This window comes from Dipodomys ordii, unplaced genomic scaffold, assembly GCF_000151885.1.
Source record: "Dipodomys ordii isolate 6190 unplaced genomic scaffold, Dord_2.0 Scaffold98, whole genome shotgun sequence".
NCBI lineage: Eukaryota > Metazoa > Chordata > Mammalia > Rodentia > Heteromyidae > Dipodomys > Dipodomys ordii.
In genome coordinates this window covers 5,228,389-5,254,566 of record NW_012267314.1, presented here as the reverse complement: position 1 = coordinate 5,254,566, position 26,178 = coordinate 5,228,389, and the positions used below count along the sequence as shown (strand labels likewise).

Sequence of the window (26,178 nt, the reverse complement as noted above, 5' to 3'; positions counted from 1 at the left end):
ATTTATATAGTGTAATTTTTGTTTATATCTAATTACATTGGATATATACATAAACCACATATTACTGTGTGTGTATATATATATATATATATATATACAGAGTTTGAGTATAGCTTTTTTAAATATGTTTATTCTGTTTAAATTGGTTTTTGCTAACTGCTATGATAAATTAGGCTTTTACTGATAGCAGTAAGCCACCAGCAGCTCTTCCTTTCTCTTTATTTCTTTCCAATTTGTATCTATTTATTTTTACTTATATAACATATATTAACTAACTAAAATATATATAGCTAGTTAATATATATTAACTAGCTAAAAGTTAGCTAATATATATTAGCTAACTTTTACACTTTGTTCATGATTCCTTAGTATATTCCAGTGTTACAAGAAAATTATTTAAGGTCTGGGTAGAGTGCTTGCCTAGCATGCAAAAAGGCCTGGGTTCTATTCCTCAGTACCACATCCACAGAAAAAGCTGGAAGTGGCGCTGTGGCTCAAGTGGTAGACCACTAGCCTTGAGCAAAGAAAGAAGCTCAGGGACAGTGCCTAGACCCTGAGTTTAAGTCCCAGGACTGACAAAAAAAAAATACTTTAAGTAACTTATGAACAACAGAAATGTGCTCCTGTCACTTCTAGACATCGGGGAAGCTCAAAATGTAGGTGTTAGCAGATTCAGTATTTGGTAAGGGCCAATGACTCCTAGATGGTGACTCGTGTGTGGTGTAGGAAGGGAAGAGCAAACACCATCAAGTCTCTTTGAGAAGGACAATAATCCCATGTATAAGAGCAGCACCAGAGGTCTCATCTCATACTGCTACCGTGGGGATATTCTTCAACAGATGGACTCATGGAGCACAAACTTTCAGCCACAGCAGTTTATAGATTATGCTTGGTCTATAGGTTGATTATAACACTGACAGTTAATAGAAGTTACAAAAAATAACATACTGTTTAAAGTTCATGACAGAGCCAAGTTGTTCATTTGTATGATAGTTCTTTGATACTGGTTTCTCTCTCTCTTGGAATTTTAGAAGGATTTTTTTTCATTCTGTCTTTATCATATTCTTACATCTCTCTAAGGTACCATTTATTCCTTTTTCCAAGAGACATTGCTGCCCCCTCACAATATCAACTGATTTTTTGCTAAGTTTACTACCTAACCCTCACCTAGGGATTTGATTTTATTGTTTTTTATAAATAGGAGTCACCATTTCTTGACTCTTCCTTCTTCATTTATCCCTTCATTATGTTAGAATATCTCCTGAAATATACATAAATCCTTAAATGTCTGAAAGTACCCTCATATTTTTACCTTTGTGTAGAATTCTTCAATGAAATTCATTTTTCCACAGAACATGTCACTGAGAAAATCCTATATCATTGTACTTGTGCCTTTGTAGATGATCTTGTTTTCCTGGAAATAATAAAATTTTACAATGACGTGACTAGTAGTAGGCCTTTTTTCCTCCTTTAAAAAAAAGAAAAAGGGGCTGGAAAGTTGGCTCAGTGGTAGAGTGCTTGCCTTGCATACATGAGACACCCTGGGTTCGATTCCTCAGCACCACATAAGCAGGAAAAAAGCCAGAAGTAGTGATAGGGCACTAGCCTTGAGCTGAAGAGCTGAGGGACAGTGCCCAGACCCAGAGTTCAGGCCCCACAACTGGCAAAAAAAAAACAAAATTTTTTTTGGTAGTACTGTGATTTGAACTCAGAATTTTGTGACTGTAGGCAGAAGCTCTTAGGACTTTTTTTAGTCTTCTTTGTTCCCTACTCCATATTCTACCTTCAGCCCTAGAAAAGTTCTTCTTATCTCTAACAGTTTTTACATTTTCATTTTTTTAGACTTTGTCACCAGTTATTCAACGTCCTACACCAACTTTCCAGCTTCCTTGTTTAGAAGGTGGGAGCAGCTCTGGAATTTGAATTCAGGGTTTCACAGTGGCTTTGCAGGCTCTATTCCACTGAGCCATGCCTTCAGTCCCCTGGACCATATGTCTTTAGTATATTCTACCGTCTTGTCTTTCCATTTTCTGTTTTAGGAGACTACCTTGGTCTTTGTTATAACCTGTATATAGGAAATGTTTATTTCAGCAGTGATGTTTCTAATTTCTGAGAACTGGTCCGCAGATTCTTTTTAATAGCAGTATGTTTTATCACTTAATTACATTAATTAGAAGTGCTGGTTTGTCTCCCTGGTTGCCTTCATTTTTTAAGGTTCAGTTTTGCTCTTTGTTTATCCACTTCTTTCATGTGCGGTGATCTTTGGCTGATGGTTTCAGTAAAGTGTTATAAAGGCCAGATGAAAGCCCGTGTTATGAAAGTGAGACTTACACCTTTGCATTAGGAAGGGAAATGGAAGTGGGGGTTTAAAATAAACATGAAGCTACATATAGCTTGCCCTTCACAATGGGGAATGATTACTCCATACCCAGTCAGACACTTTTTTCTGCCCCATTGTCACTTCTCCCACTACTTGTTTCCTTCAGTCTCCTAGAGGGCTACAGGACAAGCTAATTACCTGTTCATAATGCCCTGCTGTAATCTTCTGTATTCTCCTTTATTAGTCTCTGTCATTTCGTCTGCTTTTACTGTGTTCTAAAACTTGTTGAAATATGTTGTCCATTAATTGACTTCTTGATCTTTATTGTTTGATTGTACAAACTTATTTTGGTTTTACAAACTTATTCCTACCTCTTAGGCATTTACCCAAATGAACACAAACAAGGCCACACTAAAGCTACCAGCACAACTATGTTCATTACAGCATTATTTACCATAGCTAAGACATGGAACCAACTCACATGCCCCTCAATAGATGAATGGACCAAGAAAATGTGGTATATATACACAGTGTAATTCTATGCTTCCATCAGAATGACATCACCCCGTTCATAAGGAAATGAAAAGACTTGGGAAAAAACATTAAATGAAGTACACCAGATGGTTTCCTTCATTTGTAATAATTAGTATATGTCTAGGATAGTCCTAGCAGAGGATCATACTAGCTCCATAGCTATGTATGTGTGACCATATAAAAATGATGCTAATTGAAATGAACTCCAATATATGGAAACAAAGGGTTTTGTTGTTGTTTTTAATGTACTGTGTGAAGTTATTTCTTTTTTCTTGTATTTTCCCCTCTTTGGTTTATCCTCTGTTGCCACTTTTTTATTTTGATACACTGTGTCTTGTGTATACATTAAATGTGGGGAGAGGAAGGAGAATAACAAAATGGTGAGACAAAGGACAAAGAGTGAACCAATGCAACAATGATACAAGGCACTATGAACTTTACAACTTGGGAGGGGGGATGGGAGGAGGAAAAGTGGGAGAAAAACCAGGGAAGGAGTAACAATGCTTCACAAGAAATACACTCACTGCTTTACATATGTAACTAACACTTTGAACAGCACCTTGATAATAAAAGTAAAAAAAGAAAGAAAAGGTATAGGCTGAAAATATTATCTTGACCATGAAGTAGACTTAATCTAAACCCTAAAAGAAACGTTTAAATGTGAATGATATTTGCTTAAATAATTAAAACAACTTTTAAGTTAGAGTTTTTGAAATTATACGTGTTTAAACAACTAACAATGTTGTGTTTTAATGTAGCTGTGGGATTATTGGTCAGTTCTGGTTTGTCACAGGTATAGTCCTTTTGTTTTGTTTTTTGTTTTACCAAGTCAGCATAGAGGTTCATTCCTAAGGTGGTGGATCCTCACGTTTCCTTATATGTATGACAGCTCTGTTGCTACACCAGAAAGCCAGAATGGAGCGTCTTCAAAGAGAACTTGAGATTCAGAAGAAAAAGCTGGATAAACTAAAATCCGAGGTCAATGAAATGGAAAATAATCTAACCCGAAGGCGATTGAAAAGGTCAAATTCCATATCCCAGATCCCTTCAGTAAGTGTTAAAGTCTTATATACTCTCATACTGTCTGCCATCATAAAAAAAAAAAAAAAAAAAAAACTTGATCTAGTTTTCTGCAAATGCTCATGATTCGTATTTGGTTTTCTGTCCTTACCTGTTCCTCCAGACTCTTGTTTTTTTTAACTAAATGATGTAAAAATTGAATGCAAATCTTTCTTACATGGAATTATTTTACAGCTTGAAGAAATGCAGCAGTTGAGAAGTTGTAATAGACAACTCCAGATTGACATTGACTGCTTAACCAAAGAAATTGATCTTTTTCAAGCCCGAGGTAAAGTTCAGTGCATACTCAGCTGAAAGTCATTGAATCGATCCGCCAACTCTTTTCTGTGGCTAAAAACAGACTTGCCACTCACTCACAAACTTACTGTCACAGACTAATTAACTTTAGAGCCAGATAGGGCTCAGAGCAGCTGGATTTTTATCTCCTCTACACCAAAACAAAAATATGCATTTGATTCAGGAGCAACTAGATGTATTTTATATCCTGTAAATCCCCACAGGAAGCCACTGATTAGTATGTCTAGCTGTGACCTATAGTTGAAGCTTGAAACATTGTTCATTAATACAGATGTATCCAAATAACTGTTTGCCCCTTTTTTCTTCTACTTTTTAATAATTTCAATAACTTACACACCTCCCACCAGAGAACAAAATAAAAGTTCATTCTTAAGATTGTGATAGGTTTTTATTACTTGAGCTGTTAGAAACAAGGAGTGATTTCTTATTATAGTGAAAAAAAAAATACTTGCAGTTTAATTCAGCTCTGTAGAAAACCAAAATGAGATTTTACTGCTGAAACCTAGTTCTGAATTTGAGGCCATAACACAAATGTACAAAACAGAAAAGATAGGCAAAGGAAGGAAGCTAACCTAAAGGAATCCTCAGTCATACTTCTGAGTGTGACCTCGTATCCATTATACTAAAAGGTGACTAATTTCACTTAAATTTCTTTTAAAATGTGGTACGCCATTTATCTTGAAACATTTTTAGAAAAAATGCCAGAGTTTAAACTTTGGAGAGAAAAAGAAAATGAGTGGTTGAACTTGTTCCTTTAGTGTGACATCCGAACCATTCTATCCATTAGCTGAAGGTTGTTATAGTAATGTGGGGCAAGACTTTTCTGTTGTTTAAGTCTGTTTGATAATTAAAATTTTTTTAAACATCACATTTAAGGTTATTTAATTTCTTATGTAAAGCAAGGTCTGCTTCTAATTCTTCATAATAAGCTTTAATTTGGCTTCTTCCTCAATTTGGCACTTGCCTCTGTTTATGAGTACTATATTGTACTTATATTTCTAAAATGTTTGTGAAATCTTACATATAATTTGAGATTACTGGTGAAAATAATTGAAAAGCATTTCTTCTGTTTATATTGTTGTGTTTTTAGAAAGAAATGCTTGCTTTAAAAATTAAATCAAATATTTCTGAGCTATAAACATTGATATATTTACTTTTTATATATTTCAGGACCACACTTTAACCCCAGCGCTATTCATAACTTTTATGACAATATTGGATTTGTAGGTCCTGTGCCACCAAAACCCAAAGGTTAGTGTCCATTAAATGTGAAAGCTGTTACATTTAGAAACAAGATTTTAGGGTGTTTTTATTTTTGTCAACCTTTCACTCTAGAAGTAGCTGGCATTCTTGGGTGGATTCATAGGAAGATGTTTGTTTATTTTCACTTCCATGCTGGGGATTGGGGCGAATTCAAAGCTGCAGTGTATTTAGCTTTTTTTTTTTTAGTAATATTTGTGATTTTAGTTAGGATCACTGCAAACTCCCAAAATAGCAAGTCTTGGTTTAAAAAGAAAAAAAAATCAGGTGCAAAAATTTGTATTTAAATAAAGAAGATACCTTGAGAATATTCCATTATTTTTATGTGAAACTTTTAAGCAAATAACATATCTTGAATTCTTTACAATGAGTTTTTTCCAAAAGTCTTACCTACTATTTACATCTCTGATACTCTGATATGCACACCAAATTGCATGATGAAATATTCTTTTATGTTTGAGCCAGTCATTAAAATATTTATAGAAATGGTATCAAGTGCATAAATCCAATAGACATACACACCAATGGTTAAAAAATAATCGAAATAAGTCACTCTAAAAAGAATAATTATCAAGTAGCAAAAAGGAAGACAGCAAGAGAAGAACTCTGGAAGGACAAAAATTTCCAAAATAGGGGCTGGGAAGGTGGCTCAGTGGTAGAGCGCTTGCCTTGCATGCCTGAGGCCCTGGGTTCGATCCCTCAGCACCACATAACCAAAAAGAAAAAAAGCCGGAAGTGGTGCTGTGGCTCAAGTGGTAGAGCGCTAGCCTTGAGCTGAAGAGCTGAGGGACAGTGCCCAGGCCCAGAGTTCAGGCCCCACGACCGGACCCCCCAAAAAAAAAAAAAAGCAATAGTTAATCTCCCCTTATCAGTAATTGCCTTAAATGAATGAACTCACCAACCAAAAGGCAGAGTGAATTAAGTGCATATTACAAAAGAGAATCTAATAAGAGGCTATCTATAGGAAATTCATTTTAGATTTAAAGACATAAGATAAAAATGAAGGAAATGAAAAGGATTTTTTCCAATAATAACCAAAAGAAATTGTGAATGGTCATAGTTAAACAGACATTGTAAATGGTCATAGTTAAACAGACATTGTGAATGGTCATAGTTAAGCAGACATTGTGAATGGTCATAGTTAAACAGGCAACATCCATTTTTTAAGTCTTAGGTTGACTCTTAACACCATGTCCTTTTATATGTATGATAAAAGATCAGTTCAGGTCTTCCTCCTGCCAGCTGGCCTTTACACAGGCAGCTTTCACACTCAGCAGCTTCCTTCACATTGTTTGTTTCCATTCTCTTCATCCCAGCCTATGGGCTGCTTCCACTAGAACACATGCTTTGACCTCTGAAATTACGGTACACGATTTATTTGTTAAATTATTGCTCATCTAACAGGGCACCAGTTGCTCTTTGATATAATCCTAGCTATTCAGTAGACAAAGCCACAGGTAGGAAAGACTCTGCATTCAAGATCTAATACTGGAACTAAAATTAAAATAATAAACAAGGGAGCATGTGTTCGTTTATAGCTGTGATCCCTGTTACTCAGGAGAATTGCAAGTTTCAGGCCAACTGTATAGGGAGGGAGAAGTTTTAAAAAAACAATTGGCAGGAAAATACAAACATGTATCTACCAAACAGCAAATAGTACACACAGGGCACACGGAACATTCTAAGTTAGATCACATGTTCACAAATCAAGTCCGAACAGATTTAAGAAGACCAACATCATTTCTTTTTTACCACAGTGAAATAAAATTAGAAAATTCCTGGAAACTAAACAATATCCACCGGGCAAATGAAAAGCATATCTGTATCTGTAGAAAAAAAAATCACATACTAACATGTAAGGTACAACAAAAACAACAGAAAAAGATGTAAAATGTTTACCGTAAAGACAACCATCCCAGGTAAACAACTTTATACTTCAAAGAACTGGACTAACAAATTTGGCCCAAAATTAGTAGAAGAAAAGAAATAATAAATATTAGAATATTGGTAGGTAAAGAATTTTAAAACATTAGAAAAATCAGTGATAATTAAGAGTTTATTGAAAAGATAAAATTAATGAACCCTTGGCTTTCTCAGATTAAGGGGGAGAAAGAAAATTCGAATAACAACAGAACTAAAAAACAGGATGTGACGACAAATACCTCAAAAATAAAAGGACTATTAGGAAAAATTATATACCAACACACTAGATAACCTAGTAAAAAATAGGCAGAAACATAAAACCTGTCCAAACTGAATCAAAAAGAAATGGCAAGCCTGAAACACTAGCATATCAAAATCTCCCCCCAAAAAGTAAAACTCATGGCCAGATGGCCTCAAGAGTGAATCCTACAAAACATTCGAAGAAAAATTAATGCCAGTACTTTCCCCAAAAATAGAACTCATTCTGTTAGGCCAGCATCACCCTGGGACCAAAACCTGATAAAGACTGCAAGCAAATACTCTCACCAGTATACCTGATGAACACAGGCACATAAATCCCAGATGAATTACTAGCAGACCAAATGCATAAGCACACTGAAAGGGGCATGCGCCATGACCAAGTGTGATGCGTCCTTAGGATATAAAAATGGCGTAATATATAATAAGTATGATACAACAATAGAAGAAAAGTGAAAGGAGAAACAATGTGATCATCTGAATAGATGCATAAAAAGCAAAAGATCAAGTTCAGTATTTACTTATGAGTAAACTAAGCAAAATGGGTGTAGAAGGAACTTAATGTCAACATATAATAAAGTTCTTTATGAGAAACACAGTTAACATCGTAATCAGTGAGAGAAAGTAGGAAGCTTTCCCTCTGAAGACCTGGTACAAGGCAAGAATCGTATACTTCATTCAGAACATTTTGATAGGAAAAAGAAGTAAAAGATGAGGACAGACATCCAACTCAGAAAAGAGGAAAGAAGATTATCCCTATTTGCCAAAGGCATGGTCACACCTTAGTCTTTCTTCTCTGCAGTTCAGCCACAGGTTATCCATTTGAAAGCATTAAATGGAAAATTCCAGAAATGCATAATTCTTAAGTTTTAAATAACTATATACTTTCAATTTGTAGCATTACATATTATTATCCAGTTTATTAACAGGTATTATTAACTTTACTGTGTACCTAGAAATCCTCAAAGATTTGATCAGTACTATTAAAACTAGTAAATGAATCTAGTGAAGTTTCAAGATCCAGAATCAGAATCAAGAAATCAATTATGTTTCTATCTACAATAAACTGTGAGAAGGAAGTCATGGTGACCAAGCAAACAGTCCTGTTTACTAGCAACAAAAAAGAATAAACACACTTAGGGGAAAAAACTTAAAAAATAATAAAACACTAATGAAGGAAGTTAATAGACCTAAGTTTATGAAGACATCCCCGGACTTATCAAAATCCCAATGACAGTCTTTATAGCAACAAAAAAAAAATCCTAAATTTCATATGAAACCACCAAAAGAATCTTTAGTAAGTATAAGGCTAGAGGGTGTTCACACTGCCTTATTTCAAAAACAGAATACAAACCTACCATAATCAAAACAATACAGTACAGGCATAAGAGACAAAACAGATAACAGAATATAGAGTGTAGAAACACATAAATCTGTTTGTATGGCCAACCTATTGATGAGGGAGCCAAAAACAATAGAGAAATGATAGTCTCTCTCATAAATGATATTAGGAAAATTAAATGTGCCCATTCAGGTGAATGAAGTTGGACTCTTCTTGAATCATGTACAAAAATTACCTCAAGTGGATTAAAGACTTAAACATAAAATGTGAAAATGTAAAACTACTAGAAGAAAACAGGGAGAGGCTTTGTAGACATTGGCATGGACAATGATTAGCTTAATGTGACAACAAAAATAGAAAAATAGAGTTGTATCAGATTGAAAGGCTACAGAAGAGCCAGGCACTGGTGGCTCCTGCCTATAATCCTAGCAGCTCAGGAAGCTGAGATCTGAGCTTCACAGTTTGAAGCCAGCTTGGGTAAGAAAGTCTGTGCGACTTACCTCCAGTTAACCACCAGAAAACCAAAAGTGGTTCTGTGGCTCAAAGTAGGAGAAAACTTGCCTTAAACAAAAAGAAGCTCCAGAGCAATGCCCCATCCCTGAGTTCAAGCCCTATCACCACCAACAACAAAAAAAGGCTACAGAATCAAGAAAATTTTCAAGAGTTAAAAGGCTACTTAGTGTTCTTTTAAAATCAGACTTTATGTCCTACCATATTAAATCTGATTTAAAGAATGAAACAAAAGCTGGGCCCCGGTGGCTCGTGCCTGTAATCCTATCTACTCAGGAGGCTGAGATCTGAGGATCACAGTTCAAAGCCAGCCCTGGCAGGAAAGTCCGTGAGACTCTTATCTCCAATTAACCAACAGAAAACTGGAAGTGGTACTGTGGCTCAAGTGGTAAATTGCTAGCCTTCGGCTGAAGAACTGAGGGACAGTGCTCAAGCCCAGAATTCAAGCCTCACAACCGACTCAAAAAAAAAAAGAATGAAACAAACTATTAAGGTGAAATTTTTACACTGATTTACCTCACAGGCAGTCATTGATACATGAATAAATAAGGCTTTAGCTATTGTTTTATTTAGAGACAATTGTCACTTTCAGCAGAAAATAAAAACATTTAATGAAACACTCACTACTTGAGTGGGAATGAAACTATGAAACACATTTTCAGTCCTAAGTGACATGACAGCACTGTTTGCTGTTGGTTTGCTGTTGTATTATAGACTGGAGAACATGCTTTCTCCTTCAAGGAGCCCGGGGGGGGGGGCGGGGGGGTTGCTCCCATGTCCATGTTGTACTTCCCCAGAGCGGAGGCCATGCTCTAGTCTACCTGAAGCTGCTGGTGTCCTGGTTCCATTTCAGCTAGTTGCTTCCTTCAGTTAACAAGCTGCTTTGTGCCTTGCAGTACAAATGTATAGAATTGCCAGTCAAGTATCTTGAGTGGGGATTTTTACTTCTCAATTTTTTTCCCTTCCAGATCAAAGGTCCGCCATCAAAACACCAAAGACTCAAGACACAGAAGATGATGAGGGTGCTCAGTGGAACTGCACTGCCTGCACTTTCTTGAACCATCCAGCCCTAATCCGCTGTGAACAGTGCGAGATGCCACGGCATTTCTGAGCCAGAAGGCCCTGTGTCTTCTCCACAGCCACGTCTAAATTCAAGAACCTGAGTTTCACTGCTACATAGGATTTTGTCAAATTGAAGGTGTGACAAGATGGTGTTGTGCTAATATTAAATGTCAGCCCACAGAGCTAATAATACCTCAGTAGAATGTCACGGGCAGTTGAGAGCCGTCCCGTGGAAGGGGATCTGCTGAAAGACGGGGGTGCCTGCTGCCTGCCATGTCCCACGGTGGATGGTTCTCGCTCTGTTACGCCTACGTGTTCCCACTGCTTTCTCCCCTCATGTCACTACTGATTTTTGACAGGAGGAAGGAAAGAATGATAGCTTCTTTGCTGTTTTTAAAGCTTTCAGTGAAACACTACACACAAGAGGAGGAACAAGGTTTAACTATTTAAAGACTGTTCGCTGCCGCATAGTGCCAGGGACGGGGAAGAACTTCATCTTCACACACCTGTGGTACTCTGGCCCTGTCTTCGTCTTCCCTGAAGACGTCTCTGTGAAGCCAGCATCTCGGGTCTCAGATGAGAAGGAAAGCAGCTTACGTTGTCTGTACAAACATGCAGTGAGATACCCCAAGCTTTCCCTCCTGTACAGATTTCTCGTCTGCTTTAAGTGATTTCTTCTTTATTATTTTCTTATACGTCTATATGTATAGTGTAATAGCCTTTTGTTAACTAATTTTCTTTTTTCTTTTTAGTTGTTAATCACGATCATGTCCCCTTTTAAAAGCCTTACCTGAGAAAAGCAATGCCATGAAATAAAAAGCATTAATGAATGAAACGATGCACAAAATAACTTTCCTCTACTTATTTTGTACTTTGCCCTCATGGGTGCCATGTTGTGTGATGCCAGACAGATGCATTGCAGAAAACAGGACGATGGTCTTAGGAGATGACACCACACCCTGTGTACTGACTCTGTCAGGGTGACAAAACAGTGTTTAGTCTTCCACAGAGAAGCTTAAAGCGAGGAGTTTTTAACCCACAGACAGAGCGCTTCACCTGCTTGGTGTCCACGGAACTGTCACCGAGGTTGTTACCGGGAAAGTACAGTTTCAAAATGAGCAACCGACAGCCCCTCCCCCCCCCCTTTTTAGAAAGATGTTTAAGTGATTTGCTGTTGGGACAATCCATTTCTAAACTGACTTGGTGGCAGTACCACATGTATTTACACAAACAAGACTAGGCATATTTAGGACAACTGAAGAAAAGCTGGAAAAAGAAAAAAAAAAACTTGAACACTGAAGCAACCTCAAGCATCTCTTTATTTTGATGATCTATTTTTGTAAGAAAAATAAATATTTAGATAATCAGGAGTGTATATAAACTAAATGAAATCAAGAAAAATCTTAGCAGTATACATTTTTAAAGAATTATGAAATTACATACCAGTGCTTAGAATGGAGCTAAAGGAAGTGTTAAAATACAGCAAAAGAAAGGAGGTAGCATACTGTCACCACTGTAAGACGTCTGCAAATGGCTGTGTTCTCGCACTCAGCATGATTGCAGGTGACCTCTGCAGAGCAGAACGGAATACAACAATGCTAGTTGTAGACAATAGACCCAAAGCCCTGACATTTGATGCATTTGTTTTAAAAGTAGGCCTTGTTTTTTTCAGCTTCATCTGCGGTTCTATGTGAAGATTGATAAATCAGTTTTTACTTGTTTTATTAATAAAACGTAATTTGGATATCTGAGTTGATGGTTTTTGTGATTTAGCTGGGTAAACTATCTTTGTAACAGATAAGTTATTTATAAAAATTAAAAAACTTATATTCTAATGTGGATCTTGTGGCTTGTTTTTAAAAATTTTCTGAGACAAGAAAAACTTGTACCTAGCAGAGCATTGATCATTGTCACCTGAAAGCGTGGGGGCGGGGCGGGGGTGGGGAGATGAAGCGCCACGTGCTTTCCCACGGTATTGTGCCAGAAGAGGAGGGAGCCCATAGCCTTGGGGGAGGGATTCTAGTAGGCTCAGAAATTGGTGTTTGAAATTGAGGTTTCTAAGTCTCTTACATCTGACTTATGTCCAAGCCTATCTTCTTAGATACATTTATTTGAGTAGCTTATTGTTCTTGGACATAATGTGAGTGGCTGTTTTGTATTGTTTTGTTTTCACTATTTTCCCAAAGAACATTGAGCAAGAAAACAGAAACTTGCAAAGTGTCATAACTCGGCTCTCTTTCCCATGAAAAATGGAGAGGCAGGCCTCAGACTAAAGCACTAATAGCAGGAGCAGGAAGCGTTCGCATATTTGTAAATTGGATTCATGTAACCACGACTGCCTGTATAAAGCGTGACGTGAAACGGGCCTAAATGTTATTACATGACTTGGCTTGACGTCTTAATTACTACCTTTTTGGTTTTTAATAGAATTTTCACATGCCCTTTTGCTGAAGTGCCAGATTCCTTTCAGAATGGAACAACCTGTGCTACTTCCTCAACCACGCAGCCAAGTTGGCTGGCTAGTGAGAAGCAGTTCATGCGAGGGGACAGCAGGTGAGACATCCCGGAACGCAGGTCACTAGGAGCAGGTGGCGAACGCCGGCAGCCAGCCACATTTTTAAAGACCTGCCTCTTGTAAGAGGCTACTGCTTATTTTGTGGCACTTGAACCTCATTGGCTTTGGATTTTTCTACCATAGTCTTCACCAAAAATCTTCTGCCTCTTTTCAGAGGAATTTTGTGGGCCTTACCAACCCTCAAGCTGCGGGACCCTGTCACCAGCCCTTAGAGCCTGGCTACCCTGTCATGGTCTTTGCTTTAGTTATGTGAGGAGTTTTAGTGGTTTATTTATGGCATCTGTAATAGTTAAGGTTATTTAGGTTTAATTTTCAGTGAGACTGCTCTACCCTGCATTAGCCCTGGTCAACACCTGAGCCTTTGCTCACTGAATCTGCGTGACTGGCTGCAGGCTGGATGGATGGTAGTAGGCTTGCCTCAGGGTTGCGTGGGGTGGTCCTGAGGTCCGTACAGAACAACAGCTTTGAGAGATCATGTACTAGGTTCTCCCTTGCAACCACATTTGCAGCTTGATCGTGAGAATACTAGCAGAAGTAACCACATGTCCCACTTGCCCCTTCCCCCCCACCCCCCGCGCCCCGGTCTCCCAGGTCATCAAATTAACCAGACAGTATTTATGTCAGCAAATAAGTTCCATACTATGTACATTTTTTAAATAGGTCTCATCTAGCACACACACAGGTGCTGTGCGAGGTGAATAGTAAGTAATCCTCAAAACAGCCCAGAGAGGAACACGTGTGGCCCTCTGCCATCACACAGGAATGAGGCAAGGGGAAGCCAGGTAACTCATCCAGAGTCACACAGCTACTAGGGGTCACAGGCAGAGTTAAGAACTGAGTAGCTCCTGTCCTGCTTTGAACCACTGTGCTTGTAGGGAACTGAAGGTCAGAGTGTGCTTAATTTTGAGGTGAGGGTGCTGGACATTGAATTTCCCTTTATTCCTGTTTATTTTAGAAAGCTACCTGCTCTCAGCTTCTGGAATCATCTCCATGTAGATGATGTAATTGTTGATGTTCACTGCCATTTCCTCCCAGTGTATGAGGACAGGGTCTTCTTGTCCACCCCATGTTCAGCTGGGGTCTGATAAGTAAAAGGTGGATGACAAACTGTAAGTAACATAACAAATTTTGTTACTGCCTCTAACTTATTTTTGGGTGACTTTCCTGTAACTATTTCTCAGTATCACATTGCTCGCTTGGCCAGGCATGTTGCTTGATTGCAAGAGAGAAGTGAACCACCAAGGCTTCGAAGGGAAAGATGGGCCATTGTTCTTCGTAGTGGTCAGTTTGCATGTGCACCTGCTGAGTTCCCTGGTCCACCCCCAGTGGTGGGTGACACTGACAAGCAGGAAACATTCCACATGGAGGCCACAGTGGTAGAGTTTAGAAACTTCTTGCTTGACTGGAAGGTAGGGAAGGCAGAAAGGTCATTTGACCCATCTGAAGAGCATGATCAAGAGTGTACTTAACCAGGCACCACTGGCTCATGCCTGTAATCCTAGCTACTCAGGAGGCTGAGATCTGAGGACCGAGGTTCAAAGCCAGCCCCAGCAGAAAAATCCCCATGATACTCATCTCCAATTAACCACTCAAAAATGAAGTAGAGCTAGCAAAAAGAGCTAAGGGGCAGCACCCAGACCCTGAGTTCAAATCCCATGACCAAAAAAAGAAAAAAAAGGCCTACAGCAACATTTTTTTTTAAGGCCTTTAGGGTTGAGAGTATTGGAAATTGAGCCCAGTGCCTTGTATATGGTAAATATATACTCTAGTCCTAAGCAACATCCCCAGTCCTGAGAACCTACAATACAGTTGGCAAAATAAAAGCCATAAAATGTTAAGTACTGATTTACTTAAGAAAAATAAATATGTAAGTTCTTAAGTTCAGACTTGAACCTGAATATTAATAGCTTTATTCATAGTAGCCCAAAACTATATGCAACCCAAATGTCCATCAACAAAGGATGGGGTATTCATGCATTGGAATGTTACTGAACAGTAATAAAGAACAAATACTGATAAAGCAAGATAGTTGAGTCCCCACACACTATATGGGAAGAAAAGAACCAGATGCAGAAGGGAATGTCCCAGACAGTTTCATTGACAGGAAATTACAGAAAAGGCCAAACTCATCTACAGTGACAGCAAGCTGAAGTTAGCGAGAAAGGGCGCACAAGACTTCCGGGGCAATGAAAGTGTTCTACGTGTTTATGTCGGTGTATATGTCAGAATGCTTTAGATGTTTTATTGCATGTCAACTATACAGTTGACCTGGGTGCATTTTCTTTAATGTTGCATATTCCATTTGCTCTCATAGAGTAATGTAGACTGTGTGTCTTCTTCACAACAGAAATTTATTTGCCAGAGGTTTAGAAGCTGGGAAGCTCCAAATCAGGGTACCAGCTTGGTGGAGGTCTGGTGAGGACAGTTCCTAGACAGTACCTTATGAGTCCTTCCATAGAAGGGATGAAACAAGATAAGGTCTCACATGTAAGCCAGGCTGACCTCAAACTCAAAATCCTCCTACTGCTCAGCCTCCCCAGTGCTAGGATTCTATACATAGGCTACCATGCACAGACTTGACATTCTTTTGTAAGGGCTCTGCTCTTGTGACCTAATCAGCTCCCAAGGGTATCAGATGCCATCACCTGGGTGATGAGGGTTCAGCATATGAATGACAGTGAGGACCCCAAACCTTCAGACCCTACCATATGTAAATTAAAATGGTAAAGTTGTTCTTAAAAGAGGCTTAGAGCAAGAAGTATTTAATGTGCTTCAAGTATTTCATGTGTCCCCAGCCTGATGAAGAGACACCCAGAAGAAGGTACTAGACAAGTGACCAATGAGAGGCCTCATGGGAATTCACAGACAGTGTCCTGTCTAAAGTTAAAGACCAGACAGCCTCCAGCTTGAGTACCTCCAAGATCTGTGCCTTTGTGTCATGGCTAAGACACTTAAATTAGGACTACGTCACTTCACAGCTGCATGATTTTCTTCTCACACCTTAAAACTATTGACTTAAGTGATGCTAAGAAAGAATTGCTCAAGGTCTCCCTGTGTTGGGAGCAATCTTTTTTTTTTTTTTTTTGTAGGGAGTCCTGTGTGGCATTGAACATGTCCACATGACACAAGCTCGCTCCTGGAGTCCTGCTTAGCCCCTGTCAGATGGTTCTTAAAGGATCACCAGTGTAGGGCCTGACTTCCTGTGGGCAGGCCCAAGGCCCATTCTCCAAGGAGTTGGTGCCCACGTCTGGTGCTCCAGCCCCCATGAGCATATTATGTGTAGTGATTCTCTTTCAGAGGAAATGCCTCTGCTTACACTCACTAGGTAGCATCTCACACTGCCTGACAGGCCCCAAACAGCTACCAGATGGTTCTGCTTTTTAGAGCTAAAGCTTGACTTAGACATTTCATTGCTTATTTATTCACTCAGAATGTGGCCAAATTTCATCAGGTTGTGGGGCGAAGATGCGAGTAAGATAGTCGCCCTGTACGTATCCATAGTCTGGGTCGTCTGGCGAGCTCTGGGCTACCACCACTGGGGCCCTCTCTGGGTTACTTTTAACAAACTATAATATTTCTGGCATATATATATATATATATTATATATATACACATATATATTATACACACACACACACACACACACACACATATATATATATATATATAAACATAAAACTTGCCCAAGAAATCAGCTTCCAGGTCTTTGCTGCAGGGTTGAGGCGGGGTGAGAAGGGCCGGGCGGATCCCTGGCTGTCCCTGCCTCCTCACCCTGAGGGCTGGGAATGGATGCTCCAGAGCCTGCGGATAGCGTCCCTTCTTACACCAGGTCGCATTTTCTTTTAAAGTTGGATGGAGTCCTAAGTTGGAACTCATTTTCTCTCTCTCCCTTCTTTCCCTCCCCCTCCCCCTCTCCTTTCTCTTCTTCCACTTTCACACAGGAAAGATCAGGCCTCTCAAAAAGCCAACCCCTTTCCATATTAAATACGTTGTTTAGGGCAGGGCACAGCGCCCTACTTTCTTGTTCCTCCTTCTGAAGTGTTTTCTTATTTGGTTGGTATTAGAGCAGATTAGGGTTTAGATTCTTTCCTACAAGTCTCACGGAGCAGGCATCCTACCGGAGAGCAGCATTCCCCTTTCTGGGAAGCCAGACCCACTGCCCAATTCTCCCAGGGTATGGTCAGTGTGCACCTGTCAGGTGACTCCTTGTTAGCAGTGATCGTGTGACAGATAATGAGACTATCACTATTTTTTAACAACAACAACAAAAATATATTGACTGAAAATCGTGACTGTGAAAATGAACCCTAAGATATGTATTTAAATGTTTTTTTCTTTCATGCATTTGTTTCTAATGCATTTATAAGATTATTTCTTTGTTGCTTTGTATGTCCCTCCCCCACAGTATAACCCCTGCTTTCACTGTATTTGATGTTGGTGTAATTTGTGGAGGGGAAGGGGAAAAACAAGTCGTTTAAATAAGGATGCAGGTGGACCCGTTGCAACAATGAGAAGTACAAGTTGTCATGTCGAAAACGAACTTTACTACTTCGGTGGGGGGGGAGGATTGGGTGGGGAGGGAAATGGGAAGGGATGGGAAGGAGAAACAAAGGAGGAGACTACAATGCTTGATAAGAAATGTACTCATTATTTTGCCCATGTAATTGTAACCCCTCTGTACAGTATTTTCACAATAAAAAAGAAAAACCAACAGGACTGTTGGTTTGACTGAATGACAATGAAGTCCTTCCTACAACAGAAAACTTGAACTGAACTTAGCCCAGTCCTTCACAAAACTTCAGGAAAACAATAATAAGGACAATACAGTCTAACCAGGAGCCAGGCAGGAGGGATCCTGGTGTTCTCATGGCTGTCCACCAGCCTTTTGCCCCAGCCTTACCTTTCTCTTCTACTTTCTTCTTGTCAGGTCCAAAGAGCAGCTCCTCCATCTGTACCCTGCCTGAGAGGAAGTAGCAGTCCTGAGGTGTCTGAAACAGTCTGATCCCTGTATCTGAGAACCAGCCCCATGATGCCATGAGAATGAAGAGAGAGGCAGGCAGAGCCCAGGACTTATCAGCACAAGTGTGGCTAGACAGCAGCAAGCCAAGCAACTGCCTGAGATTTGGGCCGATCGGGGCATCGAATGTGTGTGATGGTCAGGACAGAAGTGATGATGCCTGCTGCTATGTACTGTGTCTCTGCAGGCTGATGTCAAAGGCCAGCCATTTTACTCCTGAGGATGAATCCTGGAGAAACTCACATGCCTATCAATGAGATGAGTGCAAAGCCCTCATTGCAATGCAGCTGGCAGGCGAGTGGAAGTGGCAAAGCACCTGCCTGGCCAGCACAAGGACCTGGGTCTAAACCCCCACACCATCAAAATAAATGAATTAAAAGTCAAATGTGGTTTGTGTTGCATGTGGTGATGTAACCCCGAGCTACCAGGAGAAGGCAGGACAATTGCAAGTTCAAAATCAGCGTGGGTTACATAGAAAGACTGTATCCCTCCCTCCCCCTAAAAAGGCTTGTAATACAGAGTAAGGAAATATCCTAAATGTCCACCATCAGGGAATAGATGTGAACTGGTATAAGTTCATCCTACAGAACTATTCAGCAATGAAAATAAACTGTACCACAGGGCTAAATCTCAACAGATGATACTAAGTGAAAATAAGTGGCAGGCAGAAGGCAATAGGCCATTTGGTGCCACTTAATGTAAAATACTATGTATTTTCAGGCTTATGTGTATGTATCAAAAGCGTAAAACTAGATGGTAGGATACACAGCAGCCATCAAGCCTAGGGAGCGCAGATGGAGGCAGGATTTCGAGCATCATACAGAACATTTCATTTTCTTTTAACAGCATGATACATTTAGTGCCTTGTCCATTATATAATATGTTTTTACTTTCACATGTTTAGAAGATGAGCAACCTAAACAGCGTGCACAGGGAGGCAGGAGGGATGGGACAAGGGTGGGATTTGGGTTATGATAAGTATCCTGACAGTCTAGAGCTTGCTTTCTGGGCAGCCAGATGGATAAGGATGCCATTTAGGGAGATAGGGAACCAAGGGAGAGTTGGGGGGGGGGGGAGTGACTTCAGGTTTGAAAAACAGAGAGCAGAGCAAAGGGCATTGGCTGATAGAGCTCTCTGTTCTCTGTGGTTCCAGCCTACTTGGGAGGTTGAGTCAGGAGGGTCGCCAAGCCTCAGGGTTGGAGGCCAGGTTGGAAGCACTATCATCAGCTGATCCCCATACCAGCAACTTGGTAGGTAAGGACTTCAAACTCCATTTCTTTGGTGAACATTTTCCCCATGTATTTAAACATTTCTTTCCACTTTGGTGAGTTGTCTAATTTACCTCTTTGCCTGTCAAAAGCTTGGTGTCTGTGCCTTGGAAGAAGACTATACCTGTGAGACACAGTCATCTTTCATCTGTTTTTATTTACTGTAGTACTTGGCTGATTTGATACACAGTAGTTCCCAGATTGCTTTTTCTACGGGGCTCTGTCTGATATGTCTCGCCTGACTCCCTGCCTGCCGTCTTTCAGACAGCCCCTTGGACATGCCTCAGGGCATGCTACTCCCCTAGCTCTATACTGAGTGTTGTTGTTGTTTGGTTGGTCGTGGGGCTTGAACTCTGGGCCTGGGCGCTGTCCCTCAGCTCTTCAGCTCAAGGCTACCGCTCTACCACTTGAGCCACAGCACCACTTCCAAATATATATTTTTATTCATTCATTGTATCTTTAGTTGTGCAAAAGGGTTTCAACTCAACATGTCAGTTTCTGAGTACAAACATCTTGACCAATGTCACTTCCCTCATTTCTCCCAACCCCACCCAACCCTGCAAGTTACCTGGTTCACGTTTTTGTTTTGTCTTGTTTTAACAAATGCAGAGTGGATTTGTTCTGTCTTCCTGTAACCACAGGTCCACAATGATGGAACCCAATGGCCAAGGACTGACACTTTGAAATTGTGAGGGGGGGGAAGAAAGCCCCAAATCAATGTGTGTTGTGTTACCACAGCGCCACCTAATGGTCAGTGTGAGGAGTCACATGAGCCTTGCATCTGCAGGGCTGGAGACCACAGGTCCTGTAGATGGTAATAGTGGTTCTGTGTGAACGAGAACCAAGAACTGGTCTGCAGGGGATCTGCCCAGCCTCAGCAGATGTGCTCCACACGGAAGACCAAAGCTTATCCCTACATCCTCGCCAACAGGCAGATGTTGAAGTCCTAAAAAGCCAATGCCTCCGGCCCACATTTGACATGAGAGCTGAGGGAGAAGACCCTTTCTGCAGATGGTTAGGAAAAGCCTGCCTTGACTGGAACCACAGACGACTTCTATTGTGAAGCAGATTAGTGATGATGCTGCAGAAATGTATGGTGTGGTTTGGGAAATCATGGATGGTCAGGGCTGGATGCGAGATCGCGTAGTTATAATCATCTCTCCGCCACGGGGCACCTGGGTATCTGGAACTGTCCCCAAGTGCAAAATGCAAAAAATAAAACTCAATGCTAGCCTGTCTGGCGCTATACACAGGACAGGTTTGACGTGTCTGCCCCACCCCCATTCCTCCAAACACTAGACATTCCTGAGCACGGGGGCCCGGCTGGCCAGCGAGGATCCCTGTGCGCCCAGCTTGAAGGTCTTCAGTGGTTTTGGCTTCTCTGTCTCCCTTGATTTTCCTTCAGGGCCAGTCCTGGATCCAACAAATGCCCGACAGTCTCATGACCCAACAACACCAGCTGGGCCAGCTGCAACCAGGTGTTTCCTCTGTGGATCAGTGATGACACACGTGTCCCATAGCTGCCTCGCTCGCTGCTTTTGCAACCCTTGACGGGGTAACAACACTGTTGGGGGACACAACCCCCAGAAGGGGCCCCAAAACAGCCACACCCAGGCCCCAGCACCCCACTCAGTAAGACCATGCCACACGCCACCCCTGAGCTGGCTGCTACCCACTTGCTCAGGAAAATCACAGGCCCAAGAAGGAGAGTACTTGGAGCTCAGTCTGCTGGAACCCATGATTCCTTCTACTTCACAGCCAGTCCAGCAGTCCGCAGCACTGTGGGCCAGGCTCTGACAAGGACGCTGTAACAAAGCTAATCCATCCGGGTAAATGACAACCAGAATAAGTAATAGCAATCCATTCTGGTTTTCCTCTACCCCTGGGCAGCAGAAAGCACAGCAGAGCAGAGTGGCACAAACAGCTCTGGGGAACGTCTCGTATGATCCTTAGAAGAGACACAGGCCAAAGAGTAGAAGGGACGTGGCCCAGGGCATCCAAAGGTAACTGCCACTTGTATAAAGTATGAGGCCCAGCCCTGCCCTGTGCGAACCCAACAGCAGGGGCCACTGGGTCAGGGCTCGGGGTAGGAGAAGAATAGGAAAGCCTGTTGACACTACAGCTCCTAAATCACACTGGGCAAACCTCCCCAGGGACACAAGGCAGGACCTGGCCAAGGCCTCAAAGGTCAGCAGAACCATAAATCAGTGCACTTGTACCAAACAGACTGTGAAGCTACTTTGACCCCACAAAAATTCCCTGGAGTTGTATCAATGTAGGCACACAAAGAGGGAAATGCCACCTTCCTCCTCCTATCCTCAAAGATCCCCTGAAGTCCCAGGACCGACAGCATGCCTCCTAGCTCTCGCCGTATCATAATCGCAAAGGTCACAGCCTAGTGACCTTTATGGCCTACGGTACCACTGGGCAATGCATCTTCCCTGGCAGTCATTGTACTCGACAGGTCTCCTGGGATTCTCCAGCACCCTCAGGAACCAGGGCCAGCACAGGCTCTCCTGATAATGAACCCTGTACACTGCTCACCTAAAGCATACAGCCCCAAGGCGACCTGGACCAGAGCCAGACCCAGGAGGAGTTCCTAAATGCCCATGCATAGATTGATAGAAATTCTTCTGAAAGGCTCTTTACATTTGGGTTATCAGACAGCAACTCAAGATGTCTAAGTTGTAGCCAGGAGTTGGTGGTGTATGCCTATAATCTTAGCTTCTCAGGAGGCTGAAATCTAGGGATCTTAGCCAGGCAGAAGAGTCTTTAAGACTCCATCTCCAAATCAATCAGCAAAAATGAGCACTGGTTTGACTGCAGATGAAGTCATAAATCTCCTGGCTCGTGATCCCATGTGAGTGATCAGTCCCAACAGTCACAGTGTTGACCTTGACAGGCAGGGTCAGTCCAAGTCAGTCATAGTCAATCCATATCAGGGAGCTGTAGAATCAGACTCGGTGTCAGTCAGCCTGTTGGTCCCTGTCAGTCATCATCAGTTCAGTGAGTCTGTCAATGGTAGTCAGTGTCAGCGTGTTAGATGTCTATCAGTCAGACTTCATCAGTGTCTTTCTGTCAGTTGATAAGTATACCACTCACCTGGCTTCTGTATACTGTGTGCCCATGAGCCTATTTGTTAATTTATCAGCACCTTTCCAGCTTGGGAGAATTGGGATAGGTCTGTCTTTCTTCCATGAGGAAAGAGGAGTATCTATCCCTGAGAACTCAGGGCAAATTACCAAGTTGAGTCAGGCCCCCAGTCCTTCCTTTCCAGCTGAGCCATCTCTGCCAGCCGGCTCTGCCATGATTCCTGAGCTCTGAGGGCATCTGTTCAGAAGTGACTTAAAGGAAGAAAGTCAGCTTCTGACTCAGAAAAGCCTCTTCCTCTTCAGCAGCAGTTTTGGGGGCTAGCCCAGCCCTAGGACAGCAGCAGGCCCTCCCGCCTTCCTCTCCCACAAGCCCATGCACCAGGGCCTGAGCAGAAGCCAGGTTTTTCCTCACACAGCACTCCTTCCTCAAACAGGACCAAAGTTCAGGATGGAGGAGGAGAAGGGGCTGAACTGAGGGGTGAACACATGTTTGGGTCCCTCTTTCATCTCCTCTCCTTCCATCTCCACTACCTTGTGGGTTTGCACCGCTCACTGTCCCCATGTGCAACCGCATTCCGGCCAGACGTGCCCGTGACACCCAGGTGTGAGCAACTGGAGTATTTATTTCCTTACCTCACAGTGACTGGTTCAGGGATGGGCACATCACCCCAGCAGGGCCAATCAGAACCCTTCCCTGGGACTGTTCTCAGCCTGTCTAGTGAGTCCTTCCACTGAAGGGATAAGTGCTTATGTTTGCCTCAGGAGAAAGCCCCCATTGTTTAGGAGAATGCTCAGAGGGAGATATTGCACAGGAGGAAACAGACAAGACATGCTTAATGGGGTTTCCAGCCCCAATTCCAATCAATCCCACAGCCACCTCCATCGCTGACCTCCTGCCATTTCGTTTGGCGAACCACTGTTATGGCCAGAACCTGGCCTAATACAACCAGCAAGCCTGCTGTCGGTTCTAGGCCCTGTCTCATTCAGAAGTGGATGATCCTGTGTGTGTGGTATCAAGCCCCACAACTTCCACCCTTGAGCTTCTTGTGTCAGAAGTGGACAGAGGTGGCTGGGGAGGCGCTGTCTGTTCATCCTCATCATTCATGTAGTGACAGGCCCTCGGGCAGAGCTGTGTGGCCTGTCCAAACTGTACCCACACCGGCTCGAAGCCAGCTCATTGCTCTCCAACTGTGTTCTACCTGAAACCAAAGCTGAACTGCATTCTATTTCGAACAATGCCAAGATCAGTGGCTCCTCTTGACTCTTCCCCTTGGCCTCTGACGTTCAGCAGTTTGGCCTCTTGTTCCAGTGAGAGCCTCTGGGAAGGCAAACAGGAGGGCAAACAGGAGCCTGGGTTTCTGGGAGCAGGCAGGAACTCTCCTGCAGGTTTTGGCAAGGACAGATGTGTTTATGAAGTCCTCCATCATTGGCCATGAGGATGAAATAGGCTGGCAAACAGGCATCCTTGGCCAGGAAAGGTATGTGCTTGCTGTAGTCCCGGTAACTTCGGGAAAAGCCCTCACACCCACCCAAGATGATGGAATAATTCTGGCTGCCAGCTGTGGAACAGCTGTTTCCTCAGTCTTCTCCCAGAGCACTGAACGTGAGAGCCGGTATCTAAGGGAAGGCCGCTGGGAGGAACAGTTTGTCAGTAGAGTCCATCCAGGTGTGGAAAAGTGATTTATTTCTAGAGCACAGTAACAGTCACACACTAGGAACATTCCAGTTACCCAGCCCGTCCCAGTTTTCTGTGTCACAAAGACATACTAAGACTTTGGAAAATTTCCAAAGAGGTTTATACTTGATACATGGAGCTCCTTCACTTTGGGGGTATTGGCCACAATCCAGTGACCCAAGTAAAATAGCTTCACAGCTTACTAAAACAGACTTGTCCTTAGAGGAAGCAGTGTAAACATTTCAGACTGTAAATTAGCAACGCTATCATTCCCCGACAGGACACAAAGAAGCAAAAAGCAGTGAGCAACAGCACAACTTGTCACACACCTCCCATGGGAAATTGGAAATTGAGGGAGAAGGGGCCTTCTTCAAGACAGAGATCCCAAGATGGCAAGGTAGCATCCTCTTGAAAAAGCAGGTAAGAAGTAGATCTGGTTGCCACCAGGCTACAAATCTGGTTTAAAAAGAGGAAGGGGTCTCATAAGGGAACTAGTACTTTTGTAGTCTTATCAACATTTAATCTGAATGTAGATTAGATAGTAAAGAATCAACACTTTCCTAAAAGGTATACAAGTAAAGATTTGTATCAGTGACAGGTACAGGTAATGTAGGTAATGGGTTTGAAGTGACTTACATTTTGGTTCAGTCAGCAGGGAATATAACTGTTACATTAGAGCTGCTAAGCCACACTCACAGGATCTTGCTATCACTGTAACCAACTAATGCCAAAAGAATGGTTTTGTAATAAAATTACAGATGCATCTAAAAACATAACAAAAAAATAAAAAGAGGAAGGGGGTAGGTAATGGGCACTGGTGGCTCACACCTGTAGCAACTCAGGAGGCTGAGATCTGAGGACTGTGGTTTGATGCCAGCCTAGGCAAGAAAATGTGTGAGACTTTTATCTCCCATTAGCCATCAGAAAGCCAGAAGGAGAGCTATGGCTCAAGCAATAGAGTGTGTGCCTTGAGCAAAAAGCTGAGGAACAGAGCTCAGGCTCTGAGTTCAAGCCTCAGAACTAGTACCCACAAAAAAAAAAGGAATGACATTGATCAAGATGCATGGTACTCATAAACTGATGTATTGGATTGAAATTCCTTTGCACAACTACATAAAGATAATAAAAAACAATAAAAAGTGGAAGGAGTGGCAGTACTGCCACTACCTTGCCAAGGGGTGGGGTCCACAGCAACATATTCCCCAGAGCCCCACCTTTGGCTGTGCCAGCCTGGAAATGAACAGGAAAGCATTAGTTCCCGTAGGGTCGCCAGACAGCAGGAAAGTTTCCGCCTTCAGGACTGGTTTCTCCCGACAGGTGTCTCGGAACTCTGAACTGCAGAGCTCCCAGATTCCAGAATGAACAAACGCGCCACGCCTGTGAGGAGATCATCTGCCAGGGTAGTGGGCACCACCCACAGGGGCCAGGCCCCTGAGATGCGGGCATCTAGGACAGACTTGCTCATGTCTTGTTCCTTGCAAATGAATAGGTCCCTTCTCCCTAAAACCCAGAGCCACAGGTCTCTGGAAAGCAAAGCAAACCAGCAGTGGCGATAAACCTCTACCTGGAGGTTTCTAGGCAAAACAAAACATCCCAAAGGGCATGTTCTAGAAATTGCCAAGATAGATGGCTGAAGAAAAAAAGGAAGAGTCCAAGTGAGGCATGAGCAGGCTCAGGTCTGTAAGAACCCTCGCCACTCCGGAGACGGCAGTCACAAGGAGGATGGGTTCAAGGACAGTCGGGGCAGGAAACTTTACAAGACCCCAGCTCGATCCATAGACGAGGGCAAGGCTGGCGCTGGCAACAGCGGAAGACCCCAGCTGCGACCAACTACAGCAAAAGGGTGGAGACAGCTGCGAGCAGAAGGCAAGGCCCTGCGTTCCTGCTCTAATAGTACCGGAAGGGAGGGAGGGAGGGAGGGAGGGAGGGAGGGAAAGAAGGAAGGAAGGGAGGGAGGGAGGAAGG

General features: G+C 42.2%; 1 protein-coding gene and 1 long non-coding RNA gene across 2 annotated transcripts in view; one reads left to right on the top strand and one right to left on the bottom strand.

Annotated features, from left to right (window-relative positions):
• The window catches only part of Tab2 (TGF-beta activated kinase 1/MAP3K7 binding protein 2), a 38,880-nt gene extending 26,459 nt beyond the window's left edge, over positions 1-12,421 (top strand). Inside the window, exons 4-7 of the mRNA XM_013026996.1 lie at positions 3,744-3,904; positions 4,109-4,202; positions 5,402-5,482; positions 10,493-12,421. Of these exons, the coding sequence (XP_012882450.1) occupies positions 3,744-3,904; positions 4,109-4,202; positions 5,402-5,482; positions 10,493-10,635 (479 nt within the window). The 3' untranslated portion in view covers positions 10,636-12,421. The remainder of the gene's footprint in view (positions 1-3,743; positions 3,905-4,108; positions 4,203-5,401; positions 5,483-10,492) is intronic.
• An 11,780-nt stretch (positions 12,422-24,201) lies between these two features.
• LOC105993638 lies at positions 24,202-26,148 on the bottom strand. Its single transcript, XR_001175468.1, has 2 exons — positions 25,428-26,148; positions 24,202-24,669 (listed from the first exon to the last, which is right to left on the bottom strand). It is a non-coding gene; the product is annotated as an uncharacterized LOC105993638 (long non-coding RNA).
• Between the last annotated feature and the right edge of the window lie 30 nt (positions 26,149-26,178).